The sequence below is a fragment of the Antrostomus carolinensis genome, unplaced genomic scaffold (genome assembly GCF_000700745.2).
Source record: "Antrostomus carolinensis isolate BGI_N321 unplaced genomic scaffold, ASM70074v2 scaffold1691, whole genome shotgun sequence".
NCBI lineage: Eukaryota > Metazoa > Chordata > Aves > Caprimulgiformes > Caprimulgidae > Antrostomus > Antrostomus carolinensis.
Genome location: NW_010294585.1, coordinates 348,352 through 369,591, shown reverse-complemented (window position 1 = coordinate 369,591; position 21,240 = coordinate 348,352). Strand labels below are relative to the sequence as shown.

General features: G+C 41.6%; 1 protein-coding gene across 1 annotated transcript in view; it reads right to left on the bottom strand.

The window, feature by feature from the left end:
- LOC104532439 (roundabout homolog 2) overlaps positions 1 to 21,240 on the bottom strand; it is a gene marked incomplete at its 3' end in the record, with an annotated part of 356,022 nt that overhangs the window by 26,436 nt on the left and 308,346 nt on the right. The window contains exons 15-20 of the mRNA XM_029087387.1: positions 19,530 to 19,654; positions 16,631 to 16,802; positions 10,091 to 10,273; positions 7,936 to 7,962; positions 2,126 to 2,168; positions 432 to 559 (exon numbers count right to left, since the gene is read on the bottom strand). Coding sequence (XP_028943220.1) covers positions 432 to 559; positions 2,126 to 2,168; positions 7,936 to 7,962; positions 10,091 to 10,273; positions 16,631 to 16,802; positions 19,530 to 19,654 — 678 coding nt within the window. The remainder of the gene's footprint in view (positions 1 to 431; positions 560 to 2,125; positions 2,169 to 7,935; positions 7,963 to 10,090; positions 10,274 to 16,630; positions 16,803 to 19,529; positions 19,655 to 21,240) is intronic.

Genomic DNA, 21,240 nt, shown 5'->3' with positions numbered 1-21,240 from the left:
TCGGTAGGGTGACAGCAACAATGTTCTTCTGTCCTTCTTCTGCTGGAGGAACATCCTTCCTGTGCTCCCCGAGTTGTTCTCTGCTCTTACAGACATCCTCTGTCCCTGGCCACGTTGCCCTGCACAGCAGATTGCTCACCTCCACACAAAAGGGAAGGAGTTTGAGCAACAAACACGTGTCTCTTGAGATGATAAGCAGACCCTGTCTCACCACTGGGGGTAAATTACAAACTAAATCTGTATTTTAGAGAAGTAGAAAGAGACAAAGCAACGTGAACATTTGGAAGCCAATTTTAAACCACATCTTGAGTCAAACATAGAAAGAATTAGAATGATAAAAATATTACACAGTGTTTATCAGAGATAGTTTTTCTGTTAACTAACAGAAGCCTACTGTACACTCTACGGTGACTTAACAAAATGGAACCTACCTCCACGACCAAAATTGCCAAGATCATTGGGTCCACTAGTGCTGTTGTTTACTGGCAGACTTGTGGCAGGCCAAGAGTCTGCAAGCCAAGGATAACTGGGGTCACTTGCATTCAACAGACCTGGTCGACTGAAGCAGAATAAGAAAAAAAGATATACATATGAATATATATATATATGTATTATTTTTTTTTTACAAAAATTACATTATCTGTGAGACAACTAGTGACTGAAGGGATCATATCACTGTTCTCCTAACACCCTAGGTAAAAAACAGTTTAGGAGACTTTAATTTATTTCAAATTAAAATTGTGTAGCCTTTGATGATTTAAAGACCTTGAGCAGTTAATTAAGGATATATACAAATCAACTTTGTCAGTAGAAGTGGGACTAGGCATCCGTCGTGATTCTGTCAGAATCCAAATGAACTCCGTTGCCCGTGTGAACGAGGGGTGAGGCAGCACCACTGCGGGATCCCACGCCAGGGCTGCCTGATGAATCACCACCTCCAGGGAGCCATCACTCAAACTGAATGCTCCCTACCAGCCACTTCCAGGACTTCGGGCTACTATTTCTTCCTTCCCTTGCATCCCAAACGCACGCCTGTCATCTACAGGCTGGTAACCCTTTCTTAGAGCGCTCTTGGATGGTTTAGAGGCAAACAGGTTTGAGGAGGATTAATGGAAAGTCCACTGCTACCTTTATCTGCTGCCACTGCCTGGCTTTTCTATCCCTGCAATTCCCAGCTTTGAGAGCAGCGTTAAACAGCGAGTGTGTTCGAAGAGAAGGCTCACCTGGGCCATAAGGACCATGGCCCTCTCACCCAGGACAAACAGCCAGAAGCACAGCCAGGCAGGTGGATTGTTTGTATTTGCATTTAACAGCGAAAACAAATCATTTCCTGCAGTCAGCCCCTTCCCCGAAACGAAAACAAAACCCCATCTGCAGTTCTGCAGCTCTTCTGGGTTATTAATGCACTCATGGAGCTGGAGCAACATCTCCCATCCTTGTACGCTCTAGACCCCTGCCTGGTACAATCCCAAAGAGAAACATCGGTTTCTATGGAAACAGCAATAAGAAGACCCAGCCGCTTTCTTGCCACATCTACTCGCTCTCATTAGGCCTAATCTCTTTTTGCTAAAATATTGATTAAATGGGAGATTGGAAGTTATTACCAGGGCCTAATTACAATCTCCATATTGGCAAAGGGAAAATAGATGAGGATATATGGGCCCGTTATCAGCTTTTATCAATTTCAATTGAGTAGCCAAAGTTGTGGAATCCAGTCCTATCAATCTACAGCCTATTCATCATCCATGAATCATTTATTTTGTGATCGATTAAGTGTAATTGTTCACTCACAGCAATTTAGGGGGAGCCAATAAGGAATCTTAAACAACAGCAACTTCATTCGCTAATGTCTAATTAATGCAATAAACATCCCGGTAACAAATGAACACATTCCTTGTGATATTTACTACTCATTTCTTCCAGGGCATCTGGGAGATATGAAACATCTGGGCTTGATTCCTCCAAAGTGCACAACAGATAGGTCATTAAACCTTGTGGTAAGCCACTTAACTCCTCCTAGCATTGTCAACCTCCCAAATGATCAGTTATTACCCAAGTGCATCACCTATAACATTTTGCAGATCCCCTAAATAAGGTGGAAAGACCTTTGTACAAAGAAACATACCTTCCATTGCTCATTAGTCCTCCATCTCCTCTCTGGAAAGTGACTGTGTTTTGGTTGGAAAAACAAAACAAACAAACATACACACACACGCACACACATATAAGACAGGGAAAAATCAATTAGTAATAATTAAAAGTAACAATTCAAACTACTCAGTGTCTGAGCTCAGAGGCCTCTTGGCATCATCACATAAGAAAGTACAGAAAATAGCAGACAAGGATCAAACACGTCAGGGTTACAGTGTGTTCAGGATTTCACTGCACCTTATTGACTAACACCAGTTTGCTCGGAATTTACCCCAGGCCCCCTCATATGACTTTGCAAGACCGTGCCACGCGATGAGATTGTTTTCTTGGCATGCTCTTGCTTCAGTACATAACCAGACATTGCTCTGGTGAGTTAATAACCTCGTGTCGTAACGCGATGATCTAATGTCACCGCACAAACACGCCATTTCCCAGGACAAACACAGAGGTGGCAGCTCTGTGAGGGCTGAAGGGGGGATCCAAAGCGAGCAGCCGCCCCGTTCCCATCAGCAGCACAGTGCAAGAACCAGCACCCACACACCAGTGCACACACACAACACTATTGCTGGGAAGAAAAAGCGTTTCCAGTCTTGCCGTGGGCGATGACAAGGATACGTTCAGAGAGAGACAATTGTTTTTATGGTTCCATTCACGGGTGTTTGACAAAAACCAGACTGTCCCTTATCTGTCTTATTAACAGGATTACAGTTCAGGGCAATATAGGTAAGCCCACATTACTGGCGAGATGCTAATTGACAACGTTTGATGCTCCTTTTTCAAAGCACTGGCAAAGATTTCGAATCAAGGCCAACAGACTATTCTGGTTTGCAGTGGCAATATCCCATTATTTATTGTCAGGCATAGATAAGGCAGACTATTAAATTATATCAATGCCCCGGACACCCACATCCTTACGGGCCCCTGACAAGATGAGCGTCCAAATTTCAGAGAGGAATGGAAGAGGCTGTGGCAGTTTAATTTGCAATAGGCCTTGGTTTGGAAATACTATTTACCTTTGTAAAACAGACATTCCTGTCATTAAATTATAACTCCCAGAATATTTGCAGGATTTTCCAAATATCAGACCAAACCCCACTAGTTCAAGATGAGGCTTCCTCTTATACACCACACTAATCAGACAAAATTACTACACCCAATAGAAATGCTGTGATCATTTAAAAAATCAGCAGTGACATAAATCCACTGGGAAAATACTTCTGATACCTTATAGAATCCTTGTCACTTTATTAACAACTAGGATAGATAATTTCACAGTCTACATTTAGCAAAGGGGACAAAAGTGGTCCGTCTGGAAGAGTGCTTGGGTAGGGTGATTAATTACCCTTCACTGCAGAACAGACTAATATCAATATCAGAAAATCGCTGCAGTCATATGTCACATCAGAATGGTTAATAGCTGAATTTTGAAAGAATGTAATCAAACCAATTAATGAAAAGAAAATCAAAATGCGAGTATGGTAAGTATTAAATAAAAGTCTGCTTTGAAAAACAAGACATGGTAAAACATTGCAGCTAATTAATTTTAGAGCCGATGCTACTTTCATTCACGTTGTTCCTAACAGGCTGTCAAGTGCCTGTGTCACTCCTTGTGTAAAAGAGAATAATCTGAAGTGCTGTGGATAGATGAAGATGCAAAGAGGTGGGTACTGCCTGGCTATGTTTCAAAGTATGTTGGTCAAAAGTACGTTAGATGCTGTTTCTTTTCTCCTCCCCTTTAAATTTAATACTCCATTTCTCCAACTTTCTGCATTTGTTAAAGCGACAAGAAATAAGGAAACTGAGAAACAAAGGTGCATTCAGTAACAACCCTTATAAATAAAGTTTACAGATTTAAGGGAATTCCAGTAAAACATATTTTCTGAAAACTTCTCAGGATTAATGCTCTTGTTTAGACTGAAATCTACCAGAAATAGTTTTAAAGTGACATTGTCACCACTTGTATAGCGCGCATAGGTATGTGAGACTTTAACTATGCATGTCATATGGAAAAAAACAACAGATGAATACTTGTGGTCTTCAAAATATTTAAATCCCTTGTGTACCTTTATAAAGCAAAGCTAAAATGGGGGAGCATGTAGGAGATTGGAGCAATTTTTGACATACATATTTGATTTTCCATGTAGTGAGGTATGCAAAAATCTCCAAGGCACGCTGTGAGAAACACATCAAGAAGACATGGCATGGAGATCTCCTCACCAGAGCCATCGTTGCTGCAGGTGGGCTGTGGCATACGAGCTGCTTGAGAACAGACAGGCATCACAGCATTTACTCCTTTTCTGCTCTCTGTGTATCCTGGTGGTAGTAACTGTTTCCCGGGGATTTTTTCCTACATTAAATAATCTTACACCTTCTCAACGTCAAGACTTCAGAAGAAAAGTTCACCTTAGTTTATTAAAAAAACCCAAACTTGTCTTGCAGTGACATTGTTTCTCCTGGGGAAGGCTGTGCCTGGCTCATGCGATGTGGATGGAACTGGGAAGGAACACAGGATCTTTCCTTTACCCTCCACCCCGTTTACTACTGCACAGATGGTCATCATCTTCATGAGAATATAAGAAAGTATTTTAGTTACTATTTGTGGTGGAAAAGCCTTTGGAATATCAACTAAGCTAACCAAAATTCCTCTTGAAGTGCGGATATATCATCAGGATGTTACAGAAAAAAAATCATATTCCTGCTGCTATCCATGAATGGGCTACCTGAGGCTGGGGAGAGAAGGTGCCTTTCTCTTAGCATCAATATTGTGAAAGGAAAGACAGCTAACAACACAAGATATGGTCAGGCTGCCAACACAAGCACTGTGTTTATCATTCCTGCCATACGTTTTGTCAGCATTTTTGCCTGCAGTTTGATTCCTGCAATTACAAAACAAGTCTGAACGCCTGGATGGGAGCAGACTTAATGCAATGCAGGCTTGTAGATGTCACTGTAAAAATAAAACACAGAGACAGCTGGCTTTATTCATCCTGTCTCCACTTCAAAAAGAAGCAGAGCAATTTCAAGGGGCAATGTAAGAGGAGGAAGGGAAGGATGTCCCTATCACTGACCCACCCATCTCCCTTGCCTTTTATCACTGAGGAAGCAAAAAAGCTCTTTCAGCACTCTTTGCATCTGATATATGTTCTTAGAAAAGCTGAAGACCTGCAGGGATGAGATTGGTTTTCAAAAGAAGATGAAAAAATAACCTCTGCATAGAGAGATTTTGAAGGAATCCCCACCAGCTTATGCTTCAAGGAACTGTAAAAATGCAGAAATATAATCCAAAGGGCATATAAAATGCGTAAATATTTAAGGAAATTATATTGTCTGTATTTGTATGAAGAACAGCATATGTTAGGGAGCTTTTCACATGCTTTTTATTAACTATATAAGGAGATACCCAAACCATTCACTAATATTATCTGACAAGGTTAAACTTAATCTTCATGCCTGCTAGAATTGGAAAAATACGAATGTATAGTAAGTTGACATTCTGAGGCAAGAAAGCTTTAGAAAGCTTTAGAAAGCTTTCTGTCTGCCTATCTCTAGCAGGCCACATTTTCCTACTGCAAATGAAAACTTTAATGTTGCCAGCCAAGTCTCATTCCTTTTTCTGATAAGCTGTTCCTCAAATATGAATGTAGATTAATCCGCTTTTAATAAGCATTAACTCAGAACAGATAATCAGCATATAAAAATTCCATCAAATCTTCTGTCTACCTTTGGATGATTCTGTCAAATAATTTAGCCTCATTTAACAGTTTCAGGAGTTGTGCCTAAAATGTGTAGCATTCCATAATTCTCTTATCTATTTCTCTTTTGTTTTTGTTTACTCAGTTTCATGAAATCTTTAATCCCAAGGAGCACTAGTCACTAAATAAGCTTACCTACTCATAAGTGAAAAATACATATTTACTTTCTTTGCATGACTGATGGCCTAGACACTTGAAAACACCTGAGTGTTCAAGTGAGTGGGTACTGGCACAAAGCAGCAATCTAACAAACACAGTTGAAATTCATATGTTTTGTAGTATTGATGTTCCTGAGAAAAAAATGACACAGTCAAATCTGCGTGCTCTGCAATTTTCTGCAGGAAGAATTTAAAGCAGATGCCTGAACAAAAAGTGTGCACCTTCTGAAATCTGAGTATATTAGGATAAACTCATCCTTAGTAAAACTTTATTGACAGCTGTCTGATGAGATTCTGAAAGCTACAGACCACTGTCTAAATATTTAGATCTGAAACCAAACTGTTTATGAAACACAACAAAGAAGGGGACAACATACAGCTGGGAGTGCCATCAAACCTACACAAGCATAGGTATATTTGTCTAAACGAAACTATCAATGGCAAATTAAAATATTACAGAACTAGAGATGTTTCTTAGGGAACTCAGGGTATAAAGATAAAAACATAGACTATGTTCTTTCATAAGAACATTTTTTTTAAATTAATGATTTTATTTTTTTTTTTGGCTGTGACTACTGGGTGACTTAGGTCACCTCTCAGTGCCTCCAAAAATGATCACAGGCCAGGAAATAGAACTATGTGCTGTTGTAGTTCTACAAAGTCTGTGAGATGTCAGAACTATTTTTAAAAAGGCGAATTTCTGGCAGTGCCTCTGACATATCCCAGTTGCCCAGCACGTGTGGATCAGCTGCACTGAATCATGCCCAGTCACCGTGGCTTCAGCACAACCCTGTGTTGTGCCAACGTAAGCTACAAAGACAACGGGAACAACTCACCACAGTTACAGACAGTGAACAGCGGCATAATCACGGGAAACAAATGCAAAGATGCATCAAAAATCCCATGCTGTGTCTCAAAGAAAAGCAAGTAAAGCCCTTAGGGCAGGATGTGTTGGGCCACAACTTATTTGGACTTGGACAGCTTTGGAGACCTCAACTGAGGGGCTGAGCTACGCACAAAACCCCTTATAGAGTGCTCCTGTAAAATCCTGGTATTTATCAGCCTTTTACGCTGAGGTATAGCTACTTTTGAGTTTTTGAATCTCAAGCTTAGGTATGAGAGCAGAAGCTAATTATTTGTGTCAATTATTGCTATTAATTGCATATTCCATTTTCCCTGGCTATCCATATGTTGACTAAGCTGTTTGCAACCTGCTGTTTCAGCCGCACTTTGTTTATTCTTCACATATCTTTAATCATGCTTACGATAACGGCCTCCCGTATGCTATGGTTATTAAAGATATGAAAAACTAGGATATCAGCCTTGATTTGGGCAGGCAGAAATAAAGCAAAGGCTTCAGTTTCAAGCCCACTGGAAAGGCAATGCATGCATAGGTTAATCACTGGCTTGCTTGCAGATCTGAACACCTCCCGATAAGGCAGATGTATGTGCAGCTAACAACTAAAGTGGAAGAAAGTTTCCTTTCTCCAGTCAGATCTTAAAAAATGTTTGAGATACTTTTTCTGAGCTTTAAAATCAAAATTCAATTATATATGACTAATGCTTGCTTATGTTAAGTTAGTTCAAGCATCTTGTCCTGCAAATTACTTTCAAAATGGCACTGTTTCGAGGAGTTAGATGATGAGCAAGAAGTATGCAGAATTAGAATGACAGAGGCATTAATGGTGGTAGATTTTATGTCTCCCTGGAATCACTAGAAGAACTAATGGAACATTTTTATCACAGACAGGCAGCAGAAGTATTTCTCCCTGTATTTGGTTTTAATTCTGCATACCTCACATATATAAACACTCAGATAGCCAATGTTTGCAATGATGTGTTGGTGAGGTAAGAGACAGACTAATGGACAGTACCTGCAGGGGTGAAGGTGAAGGACTGAACTGCAAAACAAGAAAGCAAACACATTGTGAGTTACACACCCTGAGAACAAGCGCTAATTGCAGGGCACGAGCTTCCTCTGGAATCGACTCAGTTGTGGTTGAATATCATAAGCAGGACATAACAGTTGAGCTTAAAGCACTAACCAGCCAGCAGCCCATGAGAAATGATGTTTGGAAAGGTGAGCATTGAATTTTGACAGTCACATCTGAAGACTTTGTACATGGACATGCTGTTCTCCACACTGTAAACATTAGGATGGATTTTGAAGCATGATCTGTTATGAAATTTCCTTGCTGAAAGCACACACTATTTAATAATTCTGATAATGGGAATTCTGTGTCATGATGCCATGTTCACACCACACTTAGATGCAGCAAACATCATGAGAAGGAATGAGTTGCAGGAGACACACTGTTTAGAATGACTGTTATAATTATTTACAGCTACACATTTCAAGGTATAACAGACTGTGCTCTCAATCTCCCTCCCAGCCCCTCAACATGCCAACTCGTATTTCTGCCTTTTAAAAAAAGAGCAGTCTTAGCTTGTGTCCCAAGCTTATGTACTGGACTGCTTCCTACAAGGAATAACAGTACAGCTGTCTCTTCATATGAAAAATCTTGGGATCTAGACTGATACTTAACACGAACACATGTGTAGGGGTGTGTGATATATGTTAGTTTATCAATTAACACCATCCCAGAGAGTAAAAGTCATTGGTGTTAAGGAAAGGAAAAAAACCACCTTGTCAAAAAGCATAACATATGGATGAGACAGGCCACGTGGTGGCACGCGGTGAGGTCCTACAGAAACAGTCCAAGAGCCACCGAAAGGGTCTCTCCTCCCTCTGCACTGGCTGTTGCTCATCTCATTCCTCCTTGGGCCAAGGTGGGGAGACACAGGACTGTTTGGCTGGGAGCAGGGAACAAACATGTTTTTCTGGCAAGTTGTTAAAGATGCTCAGTGACCTAGAGAACCTGTTTCCTTGGGTTCCCACCTGTCGATGGAAGAGTCCTAGTGCAACTTTAGTGTGATACAGAATCACAGAATCATAGTGGTTGGAAAAGACCTTTAAGATCATCAAGTCCAACCATGAACCCAACACTGCCAATCCCACCTCTAACCCACGTCCCTGAGCACCTCGTCTACCCGTCTGTTAAATCCCACCAGGGAAGGTGACTCCATCACCTCCCAAAATAGGATGTCAACATTAAATATGCTATGTCCTCAACTGAGCAAATCTTGCTCAAAAAGGAAATGCTTTCTCTTTTTAAATGTATTATATAATAAGCACTAGAAGAGAACCTACCCCGGTATTTGAAGAACAGCTTTTTTGTGATAAATTATGCTTCAGAGTGACCCATGTTATGGTAATTCACCTGACTTCCTAAAAATCCCTCAGAATCCTGAAGTATAGAATAATACACAAAACAAACAGGTTGGGGGAGGAAGAAAATATTTTCATTTGTCCAAATGTAGTTTTCAAAAACTGATTTGTAACTTGCAGCAACACATTTGGTACAAGAGGGTACACACTGTGAGGGCGTTCCAAGGTGTCCTACCTCCAAGATAAAAATTTTTATGGCTTCTGTCGTAGGTGAATTTTGACCACGCTTCTCTAATACATCACTCCCTTCTCCTCCAGCTACAGGTGTGGAGCCACTGATTAAGTACCTCTGTTCATTTCCCATACATATGGCTTCAAAGACATGGAAATGCGAGGGAATGAAGAAGGAGAAGACCAAATACTCTTTCTAACCTTCCTTGTAAGGGTCTAGTCTAACTCACACTTGCTCACATAAATGTAGCCAGAGTACTAACAGAGTGCCTTCTGAGCAAGGAGCAAGAGGTGCAGTTAATCCTCTTTGTACTTCCTTATGCTAGAGGTGTGCTGGAGATGTGAAAATAAAGGTTGTCTGATGATAATGATGAAATGTGGTACCGAGCAATGCATTGAAAGCTTCTCATACACCAGCATTTTCACAGCATACACTTAAAACAAGCATACAAAATTCACCCGGGCCACCTTTGCTCTAAGTCCAACATGGTTTTTCAGTAGGTTGAACAGCACCTCTTCTCTTCATGACAGAACCTCATCAGATGGTAATAAACAGATACTGTTCTTACCAGCGTAATTGCTGAGCCCCTTCCTCTTCTTTCTGCGCCAGTACAGCCAGATGCTGAAACCCATCAGAATTACCCAACACGCCCCTCCGATGCCAGCTATGAAGGCAGGCTGCTTGACAACATCCGTGATCTGCTCAGTTATGCTGTTGTTATTTTCAGTGATGACAACTTCGTTACGACCTCCTGCACAAAAGACATTTGACAGAACGTCGTCGTTACAGATTCTGTAAGACAAACAGGAACCAAGTACTGCAAATTAAAAATAAAAAAACCCCAGTAATGCACCTCAAAAGAATTATCCACAGTAGGAGAACTTTAATGAGTACCCATGCACACCTGAAACCCACTGTTTCTAGGAATTAAATCCATAATCCATTGCGATTTTGCAAACATATATTTGAAAAGATAGCTCTATAGCACTCTCCCAAGTGATCTAACAGACAACAACCCAGAGCCTGTTTTTTACCAATATACATGTTTGTTGGTTTGTTTTTACATAATTATAGACAAAATATGATGATAAGAAAATGCATCATAGGAAACCGATAGAAAGAAAAAATAATCAAGCAATCAATAAATAGCTTTTTCCAAATGAGAAATCCAAATACCAAATACGCTACAACATCAAAAGACCGTTCCTTCTCTCACTGTTGTCAGCTTGCCAGAAAATCTTAACTCTCTTTTTCCTGATGCATGCTAGAGTTTCCAAATTTAAAATAAAAAAATAAAATATATGTATTTTCAATTGGGGCAAAGATGCATTTTCCAGCAATTATTTAATGGGAATTATTAACATATGTAATCCATACAAATCCTGAATGCACCGGCTTTGACACAAAGCAGAAAATTGCATCGTTAACTGTAAGCTCTAAACAATCACAGCAACAGATGCTATTTTTTTTCACCTAGAACAGGCATGAAAAATTCTTAACATCAACCTGTAAGAAATAATTATGATGTGGAATACCAGTTAAAGTGGCATGCATCAAAAATTAATATATAGGATATTAAATTGCATATATTACATTAGAAAACTGTAAATTTCAGTAGATGTTCCCATTGTTTCCCCCCCTCCTCTGTCTCTAAAAGGCAACTTTTTCAAAAGGAAAAGCTCGGTGTCTGGCTTGAAAACAACTGTGCACAAAAATGTGAATGGAAATTCAGGAAACCCTAAAGCATACAGTTCTAGGGCCGGCACTTTTCTACTTCAGACCTTCCCTTGTCAAAAACGGTTAGTTTTAAAATCGGGAAATGCGGAACATATTTTTCTGCAGAAAACGATGACTATTGATTACATGTACATTTGATATAAAGGGCCCACATCTGCTGTTTTCAAATTGGTGAAAGAATTATCCATCGTTTCCGGTAAAAGCATTTATATAGCGCCAGCCCTGAAACGTGGTGTTATCAGCTGCCTGTGTGCACGCACAAGAGCTGCGGGAGGAGCTGCTCTGCTCAGACAAAAACCACAAATACTGCGATTATTAATTACCAGAGTCTGTCGTGCACACGTAAAGGCAGCAGAATGTGGCAATAAACCACCAAAATGCTCATTCAGAGGAAATTATTGAAAGTTCTGCAGCATTATTCCTTGCTGTCAGAAGGTATTAACTCCTCTCCCATCATTCAGCACTGGTTAAATGTCCCGCTCGCCCCTCTCGCCAGAACGGGCCGGTGGCAGCACACTGGCTCCAGCCCAAAGCAAACACTCGGGGTCATCGGCTGAAGCAGACGCTTCCAGCTTTATTTCCAGGGACACCTCTTTCCAGGAGAGTCAGAGTTTACAGTAGCCAAGCTGTGAACGAGGATCTGTGGCTTCCCCACGCCGGCCTGCACCTCCACCACGGGGACCGGCTCTGCCTCAGCCAGGCCACAGCTCCAGGCCCTCTGGTCGAGTTACCTGGAGCATCTCCCTGATGAGGAGAAGCTGAGAGACCTGGCTCTGTTCAGCCTCAAGAAGAGAGGACTGAGAGGGGACCTTATCAAATTTTACAAACACCTAAAGGGTGGGTGTCAAGAGGATGGGGCCAGACTCTTTTCAGCGGTGGCCAGTGACAGGACAAGGGGTAACAGGCACAAGCTGGAATACAGAAAGTTCCACCTGAAGATGAGGAAGAACTTTCCTGTGAGGGTGCCAGAGCCCTGGGACAGGCTGCCCAGAGAGGCTGTGGAGTCTCCTTCTCTAGAGATGTTCAAAACCCCACTTGGACACGATCCTGTGCAACCTGCTCTAGATGTCCCTGCTCTAGCAGGGGGGTTGGACCAGATGATCTCCAGAGGTCGCTTCCAACCCCCACCATTCTGGGATTGAGTTGCTCAGGAAGAAATGTGATGAACTGCATTACATTGCTATCACACTGTTAATGATCTCGGTGATTTTATTAAGCTTTCTCTCTTTCAGCATCATGTCAATATTTAGTCATGATGACCGTCTGCTTTGGCAACCAGACAGTTGAAACTGCGCTAGAGCTTGGCTTGCTTTCAGTAGCTCTGTGCAAGAAACAAACCAGGCTTCCCGCACACCAAAGAGGTCCCACAGAAGGATGCTGACAGACTACACCTGCTAAAAGGCAGTGCACCAGTACTGGTGTTATCCACCAGTCTATACTGGCCATGCTGGTACGCTGTATCACCTGCAGCTTTCCTCTTTTTCTTGCCACTGCCAAAAACCTCGATGGTTTCCAGTCCTGATGCAGTAAGTGAGAGTAACACTCAGTGAGCACCGGTGACAAGGAAAAGAAGGGTGGCAGCAGTGGCTGCTTTATCGGATTTTCCCCGTTTTTTGTGCCCATGGAACCAATCCATAGGTGCCCCCCAGTGCTGAAAGAGGAAGTGCTGGGAGTAAAACTAATAGAAAGAGGCACTCTACAGCATGCTCTTCCAAGCACACAATTGATTTTCTAGTCGAAATCAGCATGGGAGCTGATGTTGCTCTAATTGCCATTAACTTTCAGTTAATTTCCGTGCCCTTTGGAGCTGAGGTAAAAGCAGTGGGGTGGTGAGGAAAGGGGTAATGTCAGCTGAGCAGGGCAGGGACGTGTTTCAGGGACACTGGCTTTGGGAGGAGACACTCCTGGACTCGAGAACAGAACCACTGCTTCCTGCTAAAGCCTCCAAAAGATCCCATGTTCTTCTCTAAGGTCAGCAAACGGTCTTTTGAGAACAGAGGACGTGAGAGCAAACTGCAGAGAGCCTGCGGGGAGGCTGCAGCGGACTTTACGCTCTCCCTGACTTCTAGGGGAAGGTGCAATCAGCCTCAAAATCACCTTCTGAAGTTGGCAACCTGGCTGGTTGCTCTCACCTTTCAGTGCCTAGCCATTGCCATTGCAAAAGTAATCATTCACTCACATGTCTAAATAACATATGCTTTGTGGATTTGGTGACCGAAAAGGAAATGGCTACAGACGAATGTCACCCACCGATGTTTCATAACATTAATATAATTGTTGGGGTTTGGGGAAACAAATGACATGATTTTTTTTTTTTCTTGGTATGATATTTAAGCAGAAGAAATAAATATGTCATCCAAGGTACCCGGGTACTATTTCATATAGTGCAGGTGTTTCCCTAACAATGCTGTCAGTTCAACTAATTAGAACATAGACAAGGGAAGTGTGTGACCTGTAACGCTCCATTGTTCCCGAAGACAAAAACATAATGAAATATAATGTCTTCCTCCCATTGGAGAGTAACGAAGAACAAAACTAATTTGTTGGACCAAAAATTAATTAGACACATCAGATTCGATTGTACCTATTACTGTGAAAGTTTGCAGCTGTTCCTCATATTATTATGCCATTGATGGAATGTAAGAGTGAACAGCCCAACTGATGAAGAGAAAGAACAGCTATACTGTCATCCAACATTGCCACTGTCTCCAATTTTTTTTCTGGTTTCCAAGTGAAATTTTTGAGGATATCAATAGTGATCAAAAAATTTTACTCTTTATTCTCTTTGAGTGTCCTGTAAATTTTTTCAACTTCTTGCTTGAAGTAAAGGCACAGAATTGCTGTAACAGTGACACAATTTCTAACTAAAGAAACAATATACTTCCTCCTGCTTCATGTCTCCTTGTCTTACTTTCTCGAATGTTACATGTCTGTTAACTAGAACTGGTCTGGGAAGTCAGTAGTTGGTTATCCACCACAAAAAACAGTTACTTTCAGAAAAAAACTTTTTCTTAGATGAACATATCCTATATTTAAGAATAACATTTCTTTTTATACATTGGACTTTCTTTTATGACAATGAAAGTCGTGCTGTTTAGTAGTACGTGGCTTAACTCTTCTGCATCACTGACCTGCTCTCTCTGTAATTCAGCATTTCTGCAGTTCTTCATTCTGTTTGCAAGCTGTTCATCCCCTAAATGCCAGATAACTTTTTTCTTTCTTTAGTACTTTCTTTGTATCCTCTGACAGTTCCACTGGGCTGGCCCTTGGCTAGCAGCCAACACAGCCGTTCTCCCAGTGTCACCCACCCCCAGGGGACAGGGGAGAGGATTGGGGGGCAAGGGTAAGGAGACTCTTAGGGTGAGATAAGGACAATTTAATCATTAAAATAAAAGAAAACTTAAAATAATAATACTAATATTAAAATAGTAATGATAATAATAACGGCAACAAAATATGCCAATGAGTAACACCCAGTGCCATTGCTCACCACCTGCTGACCAAGCCCGGCCCGTTCCCAGATCACGATCCCGGAGGAGCGACAATCCCGACCCGAAACCGCAATCCCGGGAGAGCCAGAGCCCGAGCCAAAGCCAGAGAGAGCAAGAGAGGAAGAGCCCCTCATGGATCTCCTGCCCATGGGGGACAGGAGATGGAACAGCCCCTTGGCAGAGCCCAATGCCCACGGAGCTGATCCACTGTAATATTCCTCACCCCTGAGATCTTGCGCGTCGACCAGCAAAACACAAAGTCCTTCGACTTCCAGCGACAAATGAAAACATCAGTGCGTTACCAAAGTTTTTCTCCTAACAAATCCCAGCTGAACCCAAACCCCAGCGCTGTTCTACCTGCTGAAAACAAACCAGCTCTGGCCCAGCTAAAAACCAGGACAATCCTAACGTCCCTTTCCTGCTTTCTGCAACAATAGAGATCTCTCCACATTTAACCCTTGACCATCCAAGTCATTTTTTGTAAGGAAAAAGTCAGGATGAAGGACTGTACCCAGACACAGGGCTGAACATTCTGGGAGTCATCCAGCAAAGCACTTTAGTGCAAGTTTAACTCACAACATATTAAGCTACTCACGTGCTTAAAACACAATGCACTGAAGTGTTTTGCTGGAACAAGCCCAGTGTGTTTAGTGCCCAGTGAGGTGGACTCCCTAGTGAAACAAGAAAAACGTCCTGCCCAAAGGGAACATAATGACCGACTACTCTCAACAGCAGCTGCTTACACAGACATCCAAGATTCAGCCCTATTAGATGTCAGGTTTCTTGCATTTTCAAAAATCAACTTCTTGTTTTCAGTTCTAGAAAACTTTTTCCCCTCTTGCCTTTGGTGCTTCTGTGACTGCCTTTTCCTAAAAACCAGAGTTACCTTCACCTCCACTGTTATGTCTCCTTCTCCAGTAGCAACATATTCAAAGCTGACGTGCCCCAGATTCTGTTTTGATGCACAGGGAACCTGAATATCATTAAAAATTTAAGCAGTGCTTAGGGGACGGCCTTTTCTAAAATTGCACACATAACAGAATATTCTACGTTTGGGACATTACGTTGACAACATTTTCTAGATAGGAAGAAAATATTTAATAACAACAACAGACCCATAAATAACAACAACAAAAAAGCCTATTTAAGTAGTAACTAAGTCAGACCATACAGCTAAAAGCAACAAAATTCCTGTATTATGCACTCAAGAGGTGCTGCTCTGCACAGCTCAATTCAGTTTTGCTAAATATGGTCACTTCTCCTATCCCTTCCTATATTGTTCCTGCCTTTGTACTTTATACTTGAGAAGCATTTCAGGAGCAACAGAAGGTGCGCTTCCCTCGGGTCAGGACATTAATTCAGCATGGAAAACACTACTCAGGAACAGTCACGTCAAAGGCAGGGATGGTATTACCACCTTTGCTCTCTAGCTGGACTAGAGGCCACTTACTCTTGGACAGAGGAAGCTCCTCTGCTTGGGACACCTGAGAAACACTGACAGTAAATAGTGCCTCAGGTGCCAACGGTGCGAGTAAGGCAATAGCACAGTCACCTGAACAGAAGGAAAAGGGAGCCCAAGTTGTTAGTTCCACAAATCTGTCAACCTGCAGAAGCGGTAAATTAATTTAAAAAATAATTAAATCCGTTTCACTAGATAATCTGCATTTTCTCACATGTGTCAGGAACACATTTCCCTCCACAAAGAGAGGACACGCCATCAGCAGGCAGTGGGACACGAAGAGTTAATTAACTCACGCTACCCAAATCTCATCTTTTGCTCCACGGATTTTCATATTTCCAGAAAGTGATTTATGAAAGCTTTTCCGAAATTCAAAACAGGCAAAACAAAACAAAACAAAACAAAGCAGACAATCACTTACCAATTATTATGGGCTGTGGCTCACTTTTGACTCCCACACCTGCACTGGTGCTCGCAGCAACTTCCACGCGGTACTGAATACCTGGATACAGGCCACCTATTACTACCGACCGAATGGCTGCATCTACTGTTTTGTTGACATGAAATCGAGTTTCATTACCTAGGCACCAGATCTGGGACAAAAGTTGATGTGTTAAAAAAAAAAATTGAAATTCTTCACACTCATAAATAATCACGCATAGATATGACACAGCAAGGTACTGCACAACAATCACTTCTTTTGGATTTCACAATATTACTGCCCAGGAGGAGCTGGAAATGGGATGATTCAACCCAGCAGTCTCTCCCAGATTAGCACAGGACCAAGCCAGCTGCAAAGACTGCTTGCAAATACCTCTCTGGACTCCGGCCCTCCATGGAGCACAAATTCTGTGGTTATGCTTCTTAGAACTACAGAGCAGAATTATCCAAGTGAAAAAGAGGCATTATATATTAATTGAAATCTTGCTAATTGAAATACAATTACCATTAAACCTTTCCTAAAAAAAACCCCAACACTTTTTTTTTTTTTTTCCCCGAATAGCAAAAGGACATAAAATAATACATGTATGGGTTAAAACACTTCTTAAAGTAGTAAAGAAGAAACAATTTTCAAAATTATTTTCTTCTTCCTTTCATTGCACAACAGGGGCATGTGAAGTTTCTGAAACGAAGTGCCAACTCACTTTTTACTGCTGCTGTTGTGATTACTTACACTGTTCAGGAATCCAGATAGCAGTTCCTGACTCAATTACTCTCTAATTAAACAGAAAGAATCACTCTATAATCTCAACTGGCATTTTGTGATGAGAACCATCTATGATTTCAGAGTGTTATTTCTCTCCCCTGCATTTTCCCATAGGCTTTTCCCAAGAAGTTTCAAAACTAAGACCTTTCAGGGATTCTTCTTCAGTTAATGTTCTCTACACACACTGCTTCTGTATTATTGAAGAAAGCATTTACTACCACTCCAGAAAATCAATCCATAAAGATATCAAATGTACACTGCATAATTATAATAGCAGAAGAAAGCACTGTTGGTGTGTCTAAACAACAGCAATGCTCTCTTTAGCTTTATTTTTGACACTGCTCAGTGTTTTATCACATCTTATATTTTTTTCTGTGAAACACTGAGGAAGATTTGGAGGGCAGAAGAAACCCTTGTTCTCCTAAGCTCAAGTAGATCTTATTTGCAGGCCAGAATGCATTGGGGTGAGGAACTACTGCATTCATTCTTTCACTCCTTGTCTGTCCTGGTCTTAGGTTACAGCAGCTATGAGACACCTCTAATTAAAGGCATTTATTCATAAATGAATTTACCAGCACTCTGTTGTTTGAAATGGAATCAACAGACCCACATTCAATTTGTCAGAAAACGTGCTGTGAAACCTCAGCAGTCATTTTACACTCAAGGAAGTATCAGACTTTGCACTGTATTCACTGCAGCCAGCTCACAAATCAGGCAGCTCCCTCATCTAACGCACAAGGGATGTAACAGGTAGTGACTCCAGCTGGTTTTATAAACAGCCCCGGGTCTGAGCACTCACCTGGAACATGGCTTTTGTTAACCATCAGCCCGCTTTGTTTCGTATCTACATATTTTGTGGTTTAGGAGTGTGCTTTACTTATTTGCCTAAAAGCCCTTGATAGTTAATATTGACTTATACTGGAGTCAGTATCAAGATTAATTAAGCCAAAAGATAATTATTAATTGATATGAAAATGAGATCAATAAAATACTGGGATTAATAAATCTTGATATTGACTAAAAGGAAAACAAAAGAAATGCCACGCTAAACATAAATATTGTGAATATTTACTGCATCCCTTTGACCAAGTGAGAAACTGGAAGTGATTTAACCATTAGTTGATTTAAAAGTCAAGCACATTCTCCCTTCTCGATGCTGTGTTCCCTCAAGATACAGCAGGGGAAAAAATTATGGCTTGGTGTGTGAAATAAGCTGTATCTTTGTGGGAGTGTCAAGAAAGCTGCCCTGCTCTATTTAAATTAAAAATTCCACACTGGGTATACAAGCCAACCACAGCAAAGCTATTTAACTAACTGTGTTCCATGGTCAGAAGCCCATGATGATGCTGAACCTCACCTGACCATTTTATCCATAGTTCTCCACCCTGAAAACACGCGGTATTTTTCCATGTTGTGAAAATAGACTTGTGCAAAAGTGAGCTTAGCAGGGAATTACAGACTACAACAAAATTTAAGATGATATATAAGGAGTGGATACTTTGAGTCATCATAGCAACAAAGAAGGAGAAAATACAACTAAAAAAACCAAGCTCCCACAAAACAAACTGGATATAGTAGGGGTGGTGGTAACCTGTTCCTCAGAGCAAACCTCCTGGCACTTTAGGTTGTGGATCTCGACAGAGAGAGTACTTGGGAGAAGTCTTGTGTTCTCCCAGAGCCACAGTCTTTAACTTTGGCCTTTGATTGTTAGGATCAGCATTTTTGCAGGGGAAAAAAAAGAGGTATCTTTCCCGCCAGCTCTTCTCTAAGACAGGGTCTTCACTGCCTCTCTTGAGAGTGTAGAAGCCCTTAACAAAAAACCCTTCTCCTAGTTCCACAGCAGAGAAAAGCAGGAGAAGCACTGTAAACTAGCTGGAAACTACAGCTCTCTTCCAGTTCTAGCTCATGGCATTTTTGCTTTGAATATGACAGTAGTACTGCTTAAAAAAAATAATTAAAAAATCCATAAGCAGTCAGTCCTCTTTCTCCATATAATTATATGGGTGGCTGTAAACCCTGTCAGGATCTACATCCATAAACAGTACTACTGCTCTGTAATCCAAGCAGGCTTTTCCCTTGAGCACACACCCCTCCCATTGCCCATCGTTTCTACCTTGTACTCCTGGATGACTCCGTTTTGGTGATCTGGAGGGGGAGGATCCCAGGAGATGCTGATGCTTGTGCTGTTGTGGTTTCCAACCGTCAGGACAGTCACAGATTGAGGAGGAGCACTTGGAGCTACACGAAGGAGAGGGAACAAACATAAGCAAATCATTAATCCATTTGCTAGAGCAGAAATTTTGCTGAAGGGGTGTAAAAGCAAGCAGAGGATATACCAAGCTCGCCCTCCCCGCAGGCCAAGGCACGCACGTTTTGTTAGGCACTGACAATTTTGAGAAATGCCTTTCTGAAGGGAAGCACAGTGCTGAATGCCAATGTGGAATTCACAGCAATGCAGAATCAATACAAATCACTCCTCATTTATTTATATTTAGCATTTCTTAAGTTCACCTTGGAATTATTCTCACACTTGCATTTGTTTGCCGTAATATGCACGGATAGCTATGGATATATTGACTAAGTCGTAACGAGAGGTGGCTTCACCTGGCCTGAAAGCTGTTTGGATCCTTCCTTCCCCACATGGTTTAATAAGAATCTGAGCAGCAGATGTTTAAAGATCTCTTTTTGTTTCCTTTTTAATCTCAAGGAAGACATTAACTAAACAGATTCAAATGTAAAGCCTTGCAACTCCGAGGTGGAAAAGGGTTAAAGTGCTCAGGGCTTTACCTCAAATGCCAGTGAACAGAGAAGGTGCTAAGTTAGGTCAGATATATACTTATGTCCTCCTTTCCCCTGGAAAATCACTCTCTCTTCAGAGTCCCGTTCAGTTCAACCATTCACAGCAGTTTGACTGGTCACTGCCTACCAAGACCTTATCTACAAGACAATTGCTGGCCAGCCCTGTTACATTGGCCAGAAATGTGGAAAAAACCTAAAAAATCACAGCTGTTAGTGAACAGAGCTTAAAACCAGTCACTTAAAACTTCTTGTGGCTCACTGTTCTCCCCCCACAGCTCACTTCCAGGCAAGTGTTGAAACTCCACCGCAGTGGCAAGCCAAGTCACCAAAGTCACAGAATCATAGAACGTTGTGAGTTGGAAGGATCCCACAAGGATCATGGAGACCAACTCCTGTCCCTGCACAGGACAAGCCCAACATCCAGACCATGTCCCTGAGGGCACAGGTTGGCCAAATGCTGCTGGAATCTTGTCAGGCTTGGTGCCATGAGCACCTCCCTGGGGAGCCTGTGCCAGTGCTCCACCACCCTCTGCCTCAAGAACCTTTTTCTCATGGCCAACCTCACCCTCCCCTGCCCCATCTTCCTGCCATTTCCTCTATCCTAGAAAGAATCTAGGAAAGTGTGAACTAATAAAGCCAATAAATATAGTGATACCTCTCCTCCAGGGCAATTTTCTGATTCACAGAAGCCTGTTGCTCAGACTGTGTTCCAGGGTGATATCTTTGTGTTTAATAACTCCTTATGGCATTTTTCTTCCACATATTTGTCATTGCCATTAATGTGATCTTAAAACATTAAATATGAAATATGGAAGCTTATTTTAAAGATTTATAGTAGAACTTGTACCAGAACCTAAAATATTTACCACTCCTCCCTGGCCCAATTTCAAATCGAGATAGTCCTCTGGTTTTGGGCATCTCACATCGTGTGCCATGGCTCCCTGAGTCCAGTCCCCTGGTCTAGAGAATTCCAATCCAGAGACTGCTCAGCTCTATGGCAACAGGACCCTAGTCTTATCTCTAAC